This window comes from Drosophila nasuta, chromosome 2R, assembly GCF_023558535.2.
Source record: "Drosophila nasuta strain 15112-1781.00 chromosome 2R, ASM2355853v1, whole genome shotgun sequence".
Classification (NCBI taxonomy): domain Eukaryota; kingdom Metazoa; phylum Arthropoda; class Insecta; order Diptera; family Drosophilidae; genus Drosophila; species Drosophila nasuta.
The window spans coordinates 20,028,212-20,040,605 of record NC_083456.1 but is presented as its reverse complement, the minus strand read 5'-3'; the positions used below and the strand labels follow the sequence as shown (position 1 = coordinate 20,040,605).

Sequence of the window (12,394 nt, the reverse complement as noted above, 5' to 3'; positions counted from 1 at the left end):
AGTGCTGTCACATTAGTTTGTGTATTTGTGACGAGAAAATCTTGTGTCGGGAATTTGGAGCTCTTCATCAGCCCCGCCTTTGAGTGCAATTTTTATCTTTACTTTCGCCATTGTTGTGCGCTCAAGAGTGATGACAATTGAAGCAACATGACCGAAAAGATAACACTAGCCGATGCGCTGTCCAATGTGGAAGTGCTGGACGAGATTCCCTTGCCCGATGAGCAACCCTGCATAGAGGCCCAGCCCTGTTCGATTATCTACAAAGCAAATTTCGATACGAATTTCGAGGATCGCAATGGCTTCGTTACAGGCATTGCCAAGTACATCGAGGAGGCGACAACGCACGCCAATTTGGTAAGTTATTTCACACGTAGTTTCCCCTTCCCTCTACCTTACTACATTGCACTTCCGCTGCCACTTCCCGCAGAACGTTCTCTTGGATGAGGGGCAAAAACATGCTGTGATGTTATACACCTGGCGTTGCTGCTCCCGCGCCATTCCACAGCCCAAATCCAATGAGCAGCCAAATCGCGTAGAGATCTATGAGAAGACCGTCGATGTTCTGGAACCGGAAGTGAATAAACTGCTGAATTTCATGTACTTTCAACGCAAAGCAATTGAGGCATTCTCCGGGGAGGTGAAACGTCTGTGTCATGCCGAGAAACGCAAGGATTTCGTTTCGGAAGCATATCTGCTGACGCTGGGCAAGTTCATTAATATGTTTGCAGTACTTGACGAGCTGAAGAACATGAAGTCGAGCGTGAAGAACGATTATTCAACATACCGACGAGCAGCACAGTTCTTGAAGGTGATGTCGGATTCGCATACGCTGCAGGAGTCCCAAAATCTATCCATGTTCTTGGCAACACAGAACAAGATACGTGACACTGTAAAGGATACATTGGAGAAGATTGTGGGCTACGAGGATCTGCTGTCGGATGTTGTGAACATTTGTGTGCATATGTTTGAAACGAAAATGTATCTGACGCCCGAGGAGAAGCATATGCTTGTAAAAGTCATGGGCTTTGGCCTGTTTCTAATGGACAGCGATGGCTGCAACATCAATAAACTGGATCAGAAGAAGAAGATCCGTCTGGATCGCATCGATCGCATCTTCAAGAACTTGGAAGTGGTTCCGTTGTTTGGCGATATGCAAATCGCTCCCTTCAACTACATCAAGCGAAGCAAACACTTTGATTCCAGCAAGTGGCCGTTGTCCAGCTCGAATGCCATCAGTCCCCAGGCTGATCTAATGGTACATCTGCCGCAGATACGCGAGGATCACGTCAAGTACATCTCAGAACTGGCACGCTACACCAATGAGGTCACAACCACGGTCAAGGAGAATCCTTCAGATGCTGAGAATCGTATTACCGCTGACTTGGCGCTGCGGGGACTGCAGCTGCTCTCGGAATGGACCAGCGTGGTCACCGAACTGTATTCGTGGAAGCTGTTGCATCCCACAGATCATCATCAGAACAAAGATTGCCCCGTTGAAGCCGAGGAATACGAACGCGCCACACGCTACAATTACACGTCGGAGGAGAAGTTCGCTCTGATCGAGGTGATTGCCATGATCAAGGGCCTGCAGGTGCTAATGGCACGTATCGAGACGGTGCTCTGCGAGGCCATTCGTCGCAACATCTACTCGGAACTGCAGGACTTTGTGCAGCTAACACTGCGTGAACCTTTACGCAAAGCGGTCAAGAACAAGAAGGATCTGATTCGCAGCATCATTATGTCGGTGCGTGAAACATCTGCCGATTGGCAAAAGGGCTACGAGCCCACCGATGATCCCGTTTCCAAAGGCAAAAAGGATCCCGATGGCGGTTTTCGCATTCATGTGCCGCGCCTGAATGTTGGACCCTCTTCCACTCAGCTGTACATGGTGCGCACCATGTTGGAGTCGCTGATTGCGGACAAGAGCGGCGGCAAGCGCACACTGCGAAAGGACATCGATGGTAATTGCCTCATGCAGATTGACACGTTCCACAAGACTTCATTCTATTGGAGCTATCTGCTCAATTTGAGCGACACTTTGCAAAAGTGCTGCGATTTGTCGCAGCTTTGGTATCGCGAATTTTATCTTGAGATGACCATGGGCCGCAAGGTGAACAAGTGCATGGTGCGGCATCAGCACAACGAGGAATGCAAGGATTTGATAACGATGGAGAAACGCATACAGTTTCCAATTGAAATGTCAATGCCGTGGATTTTAACTGATCACATCTTACAGACCAAGGAACCCTCTATGATGGAGTACGTTGTTTAAGCCACTTCCTTATAATGTCAGCTAGTAATTTGTTTTCTTTATCTTTCAGATTCGTCTTGTATCCCTTGGATTTGTACAACGATTCAGCGCATTATGCACTCACAGTCTTCCGCAAGCAATTCCTCTACGACGAAGTGGAGGCCGAGGTCAACTTATGCTTTGATCAGTTTGTATACAAATTAAGCGAACAGATCTTTGCCCACTACAAACAACTGGCGGGCAGGTGAGTTGACCTAGCAATTTAATGTATTTGAACTCCAGTTAACAAAGTTTGATTTTAGCATTTTCTTGGACAAACGTTTCCGTTTGGAGTGCGAAGTGCTCGGCTTCAATTTCCAATCGTATCCACGCAATAATCGTTATGAGACGCTGCTTAAGCAACGACACGTTCAGCTCTTGGGTAAGCATTGAATTTATATCTATTAGCCATGTATTTAAATTTAATGATTCGATTGTTTTACAGGTCGCTCCATTGATCTGAACAAGTTGATCACACAACGCATCAATGCAAACATGCACAAGAGCATCGAATTGGCAATCAGTCGCTTTGAGGGCAACGACATCACTGGCATTGTGGTAAGTTAAACTTGTAACTTAACCACAACTCACAACCATCTCTTAATGCTACATTCTTTCGACAGGAACTTGAGGGGCTTTTAGAGGCTAATCGCATTTGCCACAAAATGCTGAGCAAGTACTTGGCTTTAGACAACTTTGACGGCATGGTGAAAGAGGCTAATCATAATGTCCTGGCACCTTATGGTCGCATTACATTGCACGTATTTGTGGAATTGAACTATGACTTTCTCGTTAATTACTGCTACAATGCAGCCACAAACAGGTTAGCTTTACTTACTAACTCTTTAATTAATTCTATAATAATTTTCTTATCTATTTTGTAGGTTTATACGCACAAAGGTCAATTTATCATCGTCACAGGCAATACAGCGCGAGAAACCGCCGCAAATGTCGCATTATTATCTATGGGGCTCGAAGCAATTGAATGCGGCATATTCCACACAGTATGGACAATATACTGGCTTTGTGGGAGCACCACATTTCCATGCCATGTGTCGATTGTTAGGCTATCAGGGCATTGCTGTCGTCATGGACATCATACTAAAGGACATTGTGAAGCCACTCATTCAGGGCTCATTGCTGCAGTTCACCAAAACGCTAATGATTGCCATGCCCAAGTCTTGCAAATTGCCACGCTGTGAGTACGGCTCACCAGGCGTGCTCAGCTACTATCAAGCGCATCTAACGGACATTGTGCAATATCCGGATACGAAGACTGAACTGTTTCAGTCGTTCAGAGAGTTTGGCAACTGCATCATCTTTTGTCTGCTAATCGAACAGGCTTTGTCGCAGGAGGAAGTCTGCGATCTGTTGCATGCAGCGCTCTTCCAAAACATATTTCCACGCCCATTCTGCAAAGGTGACATTTAAATGTCTTACATCCATGCAACTTGATTCTAATCTTTATAATTCTACGTTGCAGAGAATGAAAAGCCCGAGGCTAAGCAGAAGCGTCTTGAAGCGCAATTTGCCAACTTGCAAATTGTGTCGAACGTTGAAAAAATTGGCACAGCCAAGGTGAGCTTTTATAACATCTAATCAACTTTATTGTATACTCACACTATCGTGTTTTTGAATCCACAGCAAGCAATGATTGCGCGCGAGGGAGATCTGTTGACCAGAGAACGCCTCTGTTGCGGTCTGAGCATCTTTGAGGTGATCTTAAATCGCGTCAAGAGCTATTTGGATGATCCAGTGTGGTGTGGACCTCCGCCAGCCAATGGTATAATTCATGTGGATGAATGCTCCGAGTTTCATCGACTCTGGTCAGCTTTACAATTTGTCTATTGCATCCCTGTGCGTGGCACGGAATACACCATTGAAGAGCTGTTTGGCGAAGGCCTCAACTGGGCTGGTTGCGTTATGATTGTGCTGCTTGGCCAACAGCGTCGCTTTGAAGCTCTCGACTTTTGCTATCACATTTTGCGAGTGCAGCGCGTCGATGGCAAGGATGAGGACGTGAAGGGCATTGTAAGTCCAAGATAATTGACTTTATTGCACCATTTGTATTAATTATCCATCTGTATTGCAGCAATTGAAACGAATGGTGGACCGCATACGACGCTTCCAAGTATTAAATTCACAAATATTCTCAATACTAAACAAGTATCTTAAGGGTGGCGATGGTGAGGGCTCAAATGTGGAGCACGTGCGCTGTTTTCCGCCGCCACAACATCCATCGGTTATATCATCGTCGTCACACTATCAGGATCCACAAAAGCTGCGGCAGAGCATGAACAATTGATAGCATTACCATGAGATGCATTTAAGCTAAACACACATAAAAAAAACACTTAATTTAAATATTTAACCACAATTACAAAGCTATCCTAACGCTATTTGAGGGCATCAATCCAAGAAATTCTTCGTCTCGATGAAATGCCTGGGAAAAATACATTCGATTTTATTACTATTGTTATTCCTTTTGATTACATTTTCTTTTTGATTTGTTTATTGTGGTATATTGCTCTATTACATACGCTATATGTAAATTGTATTATGCAAGCAATTATATTATATACTACTATATTCATAGATTTATAATTAATTCCAAGCTACAATCGATTGCATTCTCTGTATGTACTATTTCAAATAATGTATGTGTATCTTTGCATTTGAGTTTTAATTATGTACTATGATATTATAGAGAACCACAATAGTTTTGCTTAAATAATGCGAGAATCAAATTAGCCAAAGAATTGACACGACAGATGGGCAAAAAATACTTGTATGCATAAGTTGGCTTTAAAAATACGAAATACATTCAAGAAAGCAAAGTATTAATTATAAAGTAAAACTGCCAATTAAAACGGAGCGCATATAAAAAGAGGAATAATTTATAAAGTGTGCATCATGTATGATGTATGTAAACAGAATTAATTACACACACAGAGACAAAATGGCAACTTAATACAATGAACTTTATCGAATAAAATTTTCATACGTATTTCTAACAAACCCTTATAAACAATTGGACTACTCTCTCTCTCTTTGGGAGTGTGGAAGATATTTTATTACAGTTATAATATTAGATTTATGCTCATTGGAATGTTTGGCCTCATACAACATTATTTTCCCGCACAGTCACAAGTCTTATTCGCCACACCATTCTTTGCTGGACTGCTGCTCGCTTTGTAGATGTGCAACACGCTGAAATTGTCCGCATAGTTGCGTGGCAACTGGAATTTGGCACTGTCGGCACCCAAATAGCAAGCACCATAAGCACTGCTCTTGGTGATTTGCACCAACTTGAGATTGTATGGTATGGACATCTTAGCCAGCTCATCAATGAATGACTGCTTCAGCAGATTCCAGCTGCTCCACACAGAACCCACGCACACGACGCTCAGTTCACCAGATTTGACCAACTCCTTACTAACGTTGGGCAACAGCGATTTGATCATGCGTGCAAGATGCACGCCAGCCTCTTGGAACAGGGACAAGGCCAGCTTGTCACCACTTTCGGCACTCTCAGCCAGCTTCTTGCAAAGATTCGCAAAGAAGGGCTTGTCGAACTTGGCATAGCAATGTGTCAGCATATCGTAGCGTGTCTCGATATTGAAATGCTCCTTGATCAGCGTCCAAGTCTTCTCAATGGGATATGGGGACTTCTCAAAGTTATCCATGTGATCAAAGACCACTTTAATGGAGCGATACGATATGAACCAGGCTAATAAAATGAAAGAGTAATCCATTAATCATGGCAATGTCAATGAATCACACAATGATTAGATGTCCATCAAACGTTATCAGGCAAAACGTAATCTGGGTCGCTCCATTGAAACAATGCAAATGATAACGCTCGAAGGAGATCGCATTGTAACACTTACCGCTGCCCTCGTCCCCCAGAAAATTGCCCCAGCCACCACAGTTGGCTGTGGTGCCATCGGGATTGCGTAGCAGACAATTGGAACCTGTGCCCGAGATGAGCACCATGCCGCCAATGGAGGAGGCAGTGAACATGCTGCCCATGGTATCACTGGACACGGCATAGCTGTCGGCCAGCTTGGGGAATGTGCTTCTTAGCTCCTGCTCGAGCTCACGATTGGTGGCTTCCTAAAAAAGCAATCTTAATTACTTACAACAACAGACAATTAAATTGTAATTTTACCTGCTCGCAGCCGCTGAGACTGAGGCCCAAGCTGGCTAGTGGCGTGTCCTTTGGAATCTTTGCCTCCTCCTTGCAACGCTCCACCATGTCGGCAATACGACGCGCACACTCTGGGATTCCAATGCCCCAGTGATTGGTGCCCAGACCGCTGGTGTTGCCCACCGATTCGCCGCTCTCATCGCAGATGACCAGCCTGGAGTGCGTTGCACCGCTGTAACAACAACAACAAGAGAAGAAGTGCTTAATTAATTGTGTCTACATCCGCTTGGTCACTTGCCAGCATTGTTCGACTATTGGAGCGCTACTTCAGGGTCATGACCGAACACAATAATAATATAGTAGCTATTAATAGTTCCAACTAAATCGAATTAAATGGTGGCCAATTGAGCAAATTGAAATTGAAGCAGCGACAGAGATTCAAGCATGGCTCACTTCACATCACGTTTTTTCAATTAGTTAATTTGGAGGAAAGGTGCAAATAGAAGTGTCGCACGCATCAAATAGATATTTCATTCGATTTATTAAGACATCTTATACTGAGAGCGAAGACCGAATAAATATCTATAAAAAGTATTCAAATCACATGTAAATAGATATATATTTATAGTGTTCATGATCTAGGTATTCCCCTTAATTAATTGACCCATATAACGCATTCATGCGGGCTGCAAAGATACAAAATCTACATGCAGATACAATATCTAAATATACGTATCTTTTGCTGTGTAGAGACCCGCATTCAATTGCTATTATTATTATGCGCACTAGTTGCAACTCAATTGAGGCAAATGCTTGTGCAACACGGAAGAATAGCAAATGTTTGTTATCGCTAAAGCTGAAAATGTGTTTGCATTGCTGGCGATAAATAAATGCTTAATTAACTTTTTGCTATTTGAAAGATAAGCGAGGCGCCAAATCCAGCTGACGTCAATAATGCGATAAGATGGCAACGCTGCTACGACGAGAAGAGCGTTGCCACCTCACAACGTACGGCGACCGGTCAGAATAATATTGCACAATAGAAACATTTGTTAAAAGTTTGTTTAATTGCAAAGTGCGTGTCGTGTTGTGAGTGGATTGGAAATTGAATTCGGAGAAAGATCATAAAAGACTGTTTGATAATTAAAGCAATTACAATTTAATTGATATTATGAAGCTGTTGGCAAATGTTCGCCGGCTGTTAAAACATCAGCCAATGATGGAGCGCCTAATGACAACAACAACGAGCCAAGCACATGACACAACAACAACAACAAGAGGATCTGTTGGGAAAGCGGCTTTAACTAGTGAGCAGCTCAATGAACTGGAGCACAACATTGAGCTGCGGCATCACAGGAACAATGTGCCACTCATAAGACAGTTGATTGAGAAGCTCCAAGAGGGCGCCAACAACGTGGAGCTGCTGAGCCAGCTGGAGGATGAACTGCAGCAGCTGCCGAATGCCACAAATCCCCGACTGCTCAACTACAACAATGAACCCCGTGAGTTGGCCAACTACAAGCATCGCACGTTGCCTGAACAGGGAGCCAAAGAGTTCTCGGAACTGGCACGAGCTTTGAATCTATTTCGCATGGATCATTTGGGAAATTTTACGGGTCACAAGAGTTACTATCTGACGGGGCAACTGGCCATGCTGGAACAGGCCATCATACAGTATGCATTACAGACACTGCGTAGCCAAGGATTCAAACTGATGTCGGTGCCCGACATCTTGCCACGCGAGGTGATCGAGGCATGTGGCATGCGCACCGAAGGCGAACGCACCCAAGTCTACAAACTAGACACGGGGGCATGTCTATCGGGTACCTCGGAAATGGCGCTAGCCGGATACTTTGCTAACCAAGTGTTGGAGGAGCAGCAGCTGCCACTAAAAGTGGCTGCAGTAAGTCGTTGTTATCGAGCCGAGACATCAGGATTGCAGGAGGAGAAGGGCATCTATCGAGTGCATCAGTTCACCAAGGTGGAAATGTTTTCCATCACCACACCGGAGCAATCAGAGGCCACGCTGGAGCAGTTCAAGGATACCGAAATCGCGCTATTTAAGCGGCTGGGCATCAATTTCCGTCTGCTCGATATGCCGCCCTGTGAATTGGGTGCTCCAGCATATCAGAAGTACGACATCGAAGCATGGATGCCGGGTCGCCAGATGTGGGGCGAGATCTCCAGTTGCAGCAACTGCACGGATTACCAAGCGAAGCGTCTGAATGTCAAGTATAAACGCGCCTCGGATGGCAGAGTGTTGCATGCTCACACTTTGAATGGCACTGCAACCGCAATTCCACGTCTCTTGATTGCACTAATTGAGTCCTATCAGAGTGTGGGAAGTGCAGGAAACGCCTCCATCGCAATTCCCGAGGTGCTGGTGCCCTTCATGAATGGAGAGCGAACAATAACGCGGAACAAGCGGATACCGGAGACAAAGCTGGTGAAATTTATCAAGTCCACAACATCGTGAATAGTTGCTATAATAAATCAGATAATGAACGAAAGACGACAATAATGCTGCATAGTTTTATCTGTTAAGGGAACGGGAATGGTCTTCCTTTTATATAGTACCCAGGGTTCATTGATAAACTGCTGAAACTGCTTGTTTAATAATTGTTCTATAATAGATTATGTATAATCAGATAAAAAAAAACAACAATGATGCTTTGTTCCCGAAGCTAATTGGCTGGTCTTATACGAGCATAGTAGATATATTTAAGTTGATTACTTTATAATATAGTATGTATAATCAGATAATTAAAGACTTTAATGAGTCTAGTCTTGCTGATCTCCGGCTACATATGAAGCTGGAGAAATTTTTAAAACGTCATCAGCTTGCTAAATGATTTCTCTATAAAATCACTGATCAAATGAATGGCAGAAAACAACATAGCTGCATAGTTTTTTTTATCTATTCTTAAACTTAATAGGGTTTAATTATATACAGTATATGTATTTTAGTTGATCCCCTGATACCCAAAAGCTGGTTAAATTTATGAAAGTGTCATCAACTTGTTTAATGATTCCTCTTCATAATCACACAATGAATGAATGACAACAACAATGATACCTAGTTTTATGTCCTTGAGGACCTCCTGGAGTTAGTTATACTTGTTTAGTATCTATCTTTTGATTGATACCGATAAGCTAGGGAAATTTATCAAGGCATCATAAAATTATTAAATGATTACAGCATAGTTTCAGCTAATGAATGAATGATAACACAAACTATGACGATAATTTTATAAAGAAATTGTGTCGATTATAAGAGTTTATTGCTAATTTTTGTGTTGTGAAATGTTATTCCACTTTTTCAATTTGAATAAAAAACTATTGATAGCATTTTTGGAATCTATGGAAATTTTACAAGTGGAAATAAAAACAACTAACAGTTAAAAAAATAGTCGCAGCTAATGAGGCTTGGTCGCACTATAAGTATAATTTATATGTGTTTTAGTTGATCCCCCTGTGTGATACGTGTTTGTCAACTACATTGGACTAATAATCTGCGGCTCTCATTGTTAATCAATTGCGCACTTGATATATATAGTGTGTAAAGTTGTATATAATCATTAAGTTAGCCACTTAATAAATCAAGAGCAATAGTCGATGATGATGTTGGTGATATATTGACCTCACTTACCCTTCAATGCCGCCAAAATATTTCATTTCACTTGTTGAACTTTCGCGTGTTCCGTGTTCTGTTTTTAGATGAAGGCGTTGCAGGGGAGGCAAAAACGCACGATTTCTGTAACATTTATAAAGCGAATTTAATTTACTTAATTGCACCGATGTTGTTTTGTATACGACACCCTTTCCTCTTTCATCACAACACTCAACGCAAATCTTATCGAATATTTTTTTTACGAGGTGCAAAAGAATTTATGCTGAGAAAGCGAAAGTGGATTTTTTGCATGTGTTTAAAGAATGGCCAAAGCTGCGGTTGCCGTTGCTGTGATCGCCACATAGTCACTGTAGTAGAAAGGGAGAGAGAGCAAGAGGCAGAGAGAGTGGGGCGAGTTGAGGAAACCGAAACTAGTTTACAAATAAAATCCACTCACTTTTCATACGATTTATTAATTGGGTGTGTTTGTTTCTGTTGTGCTAATCGCGAATTTATAAATTATCTTTATACCGCTTTGCAACAAGTGAGTAATATTTGTTTTGAGCCTTAACAAATAAATTGTAAACGCGTCAGCAGCACGACAACCGTTAAATATTTCTCATAACACACACACTAACCGAAAAAAAGCATAAAACACATACACAGACATTCCGATACACATCAATTATTAAGTCGAGCCCCACAATATATGTATAATTCGTAATTCGCAATATTATAGTGAATTCCATTCTTACCCGACGCAGGGAAGTTAGCTACGTCCAAACGCTGCGAAGCCTAAACACAAAATATTGTTTTGAGACGCCAACATTTGTTATTTAAAGATTTGGCGTCCGCTTCTCTCAGCTGTTGAGAAGTTAACTCTGCCAGCAAAAGCTCAGTGCTATAAAGCGCCAACCATCATTTACAGTGTTGTAAACCTCCCACATTCAAATACAGTAATGCATTTCGATAAACATTTGTATTTATTTTGCGCTCAATTTTACTTTTTGCTTTTCTCCTTGTCTTTATCTTTAATCGTGTACTTGTCGTAAGATTTAGTCGGATCATATGGCTCCCAGCGGCTAGCGGGGAATATGTGCTTATTGCGTTCGTACCAGGAACGTAACAAAACCTTACCAGCATGGGATTCTTCCTTCTCAACGGAAGCATCGCTTATCATACGCACATCGTCGTGCACATCGAACTGGAAAAGCGGTCCGGATTTGCCGCGTGCCTTCGTGACAATAAAGTCGTAAAAGGAATAATGATGCGGCAATATCAAATCTTCCTTCACATACATCAGTTGATCGGCCATCACGGTCTTCAGCTCAATGAACTCTTTGCGCAACAGCTCCAGACACTTCTGCAGAAATTGATAAATTGAATTGCCCTTCTTCATCAGCACATTGCGCCTGTGGCCGGAGCCATCCCAGTAACTGAAGGTAATTGAAATATCCTCATCCTTAAGTTCGGCCTGTTGCATTACCCATTCTTGTCGCAGTTGCTCGCGTAGGCGATTCTCTTGCTCCTCGCGCTCGCGATCTGGCAGAAATGAGGTGTCTACATCGGGATTTTTGCATATCTTCTTCTTTTTGATGGGCACCTCTTCATTTCGAATTTCTGTCCACTTCGCTGGAGCGGGCTTTTGAAACGTTTCCTTCTCCTTATCATTATCGTCGTCGTCGTCATCATCTTCATTTTCATCATCATCCATATTAAAAGACAGTGCTTGTATCTGACGTTTTTGCTTGTTCTTTTCGGCCTGTATGGCCTCCAAGGCGCGTTGCTTCTCCCGATCCTTTTCGTCCTTCTTTTGCGCTAGTTTCTTTTCTCTTTCACGAACAATATCCTCCTGCTTGGCCTTCATCTCATCCAACGTGACCAGACCAATGGTCGACGACTTGAGCTGCTGTTCCACGGCATCGTAGTGCGTTGCAAACTTGTTCTCAATCTTGTCCAGCTTCAGCTCCTCCTCAATTTTCTTCTTGCGAAACTCGATCTCTTGTTGTTGTATCTCGCGCTTCTTCATGAGCTGCGCAGCTCTTCCAGCCTCGCTGGCTGCACCTTTATAGTGCGCCATGTCTCCAAGTTAATAAAACAGTTTATATTAATTGATTTAGCACTGTTTTGTGCAATTTTAATCCACTTTTTGTAGCAGTACGATTTGTTATTTATTTTTTGTGACAACTACCTCTTCTTCTTTTTCTTACAACAGCTGCTCGATGTGGCTGCCGTTAGTTAACAGTAAATGTTATTAATAACATGTTTCTGTTGAGCTGCGTTTTCGATAAGTAATCGATTACATAGCAGTCAGCTTCTGCAACGTTGTAATTGCGAGCGCGCG

The 12,394-nt window shown here is 42.7% G+C and overlaps 4 protein-coding genes across 5 annotated transcripts; 2 read left to right on the top strand and 2 right to left on the bottom strand.

Moving 5' to 3' along the window:
• Positions 1 to 2: 2 nt before the first annotated feature.
• LOC132783983 (cytoplasmic FMR1-interacting protein) lies at positions 3 to 4,850 on the top strand. The gene is made up of 10 exons (XM_060789322.1): positions 3 to 354; positions 428 to 2,259; positions 2,322 to 2,495; positions 2,554 to 2,672; positions 2,736 to 2,848; positions 2,914 to 3,113; positions 3,175 to 3,710; positions 3,774 to 3,868; positions 3,935 to 4,321; positions 4,383 to 4,850. The coding sequence occupies exons 1-10, from the start codon at positions 148 to 150 to the stop codon at positions 4,593 to 4,595; spliced, it is 3,876 nt and encodes a 1,291-aa protein (XP_060645305.1). The 5' UTR covers positions 3 to 147; the 3' UTR covers positions 4,596 to 4,850.
• Positions 4,851 to 5,336: 486 nt separating this feature from the next.
• On the bottom strand, positions 5,337 to 10,943 carry LOC132783987 (N-acetyl-D-glucosamine kinase). 2 transcript variants are annotated; one of them, XM_060789325.1, is made up of 5 exons: positions 10,806 to 10,943; positions 10,090 to 10,194; positions 6,462 to 6,672; positions 6,181 to 6,406; positions 5,337 to 6,020 (listed from the first exon to the last, which is right to left on the bottom strand). In XM_060789325.1, the coding sequence occupies exons 2-5, from the start codon at positions 10,113 to 10,115 to the stop codon at positions 5,419 to 5,421; spliced, it is 1,065 nt and encodes a 354-aa protein (XP_060645308.1). In that variant the 5' UTR covers positions 10,116 to 10,194; positions 10,806 to 10,943; the 3' UTR covers positions 5,337 to 5,418. The 2 variants fall into 2 exon arrangements, with proteins under 2 accessions (XP_060645308.1, XP_060645310.1); XM_060789327.1 differs by lacking the exon at positions 10,806 to 10,943 and adding an exon at positions 10,508 to 10,623.
• Positions 7,432 to 8,961, top strand: LOC132783985 (serine--tRNA ligase, mitochondrial). Its single transcript, XM_060789323.1, has one exon. The coding sequence runs from the start codon at positions 7,612 to 7,614 to the stop codon at positions 8,914 to 8,916; it is 1,305 nt and encodes a 434-aa protein (XP_060645306.1). The 5' UTR covers positions 7,432 to 7,611; the 3' UTR covers positions 8,917 to 8,961.
• Positions 10,944 to 11,020: 77 nt separating the features above from the next.
• On the bottom strand, positions 11,021 to 12,263 carry LOC132783986 (protein FAM50 homolog). Its single transcript, XM_060789324.1, has one exon. It carries the CDS (start codon positions 12,128 to 12,130, stop codon positions 11,051 to 11,053), a length of 1,080 nt encoding a protein of 359 aa, XP_060645307.1. The 5' UTR covers positions 12,131 to 12,263; the 3' UTR covers positions 11,021 to 11,050.
• Positions 12,264 to 12,394: the final 131 nt, after the last annotated feature.

Excerpts from the sequence above, each read along its gene's own strand:
- LOC132783983 (XM_060789322.1), top strand. The coding sequence starts at position 148 with ATGACCGAAAAGATAACACTAGCCGATGCGCTGTCCAATGTGGAAGTG. Across the intron at positions 355-427 it reads CGACAACGCACGCCAATTTG|AACGTTCTCTTGGATGAGGG; the intron begins GTAAGTTATTTC and ends CACTTCCCGCAG. Across the intron at positions 2,260-2,321 it reads AAGGAACCCTCTATGATGGA|ATTCGTCTTGTATCCCTTGG; the intron begins GTACGTTGTTTA and ends TTTATCTTTCAG.
- LOC132783985 (XM_060789323.1), top strand. The coding sequence starts at position 7,612 with ATGAAGCTGTTGGCAAATGTTCGCCGGCTGTTAAAACATCAGCCAATG.
- LOC132783986 (XM_060789324.1), bottom strand. The coding sequence starts at position 12,130 with ATGGCGCACTATAAAGGTGCAGCCAGCGAGGCTGGAAGAGCTGCGCAG.
- LOC132783987 (XM_060789325.1), bottom strand. The coding sequence starts at position 10,115 with ATGAAATATTTTGGCGGCATTGAAGG. Across the intron at positions 6,407-6,461 it reads GTCTCAGCGGCTGCGAGCAG|GAAGCCACCAATCGTGAGCT; the intron begins GTAAAATTACAA and ends TTGCTTTTTTAG. Across the intron at positions 6,021-6,180 it reads TCTGGGGGACGAGGGCAGCG|CCTGGTTCATATCGTATCGC; the intron begins GTAAGTGTTACA and ends TCATTTTATTAG.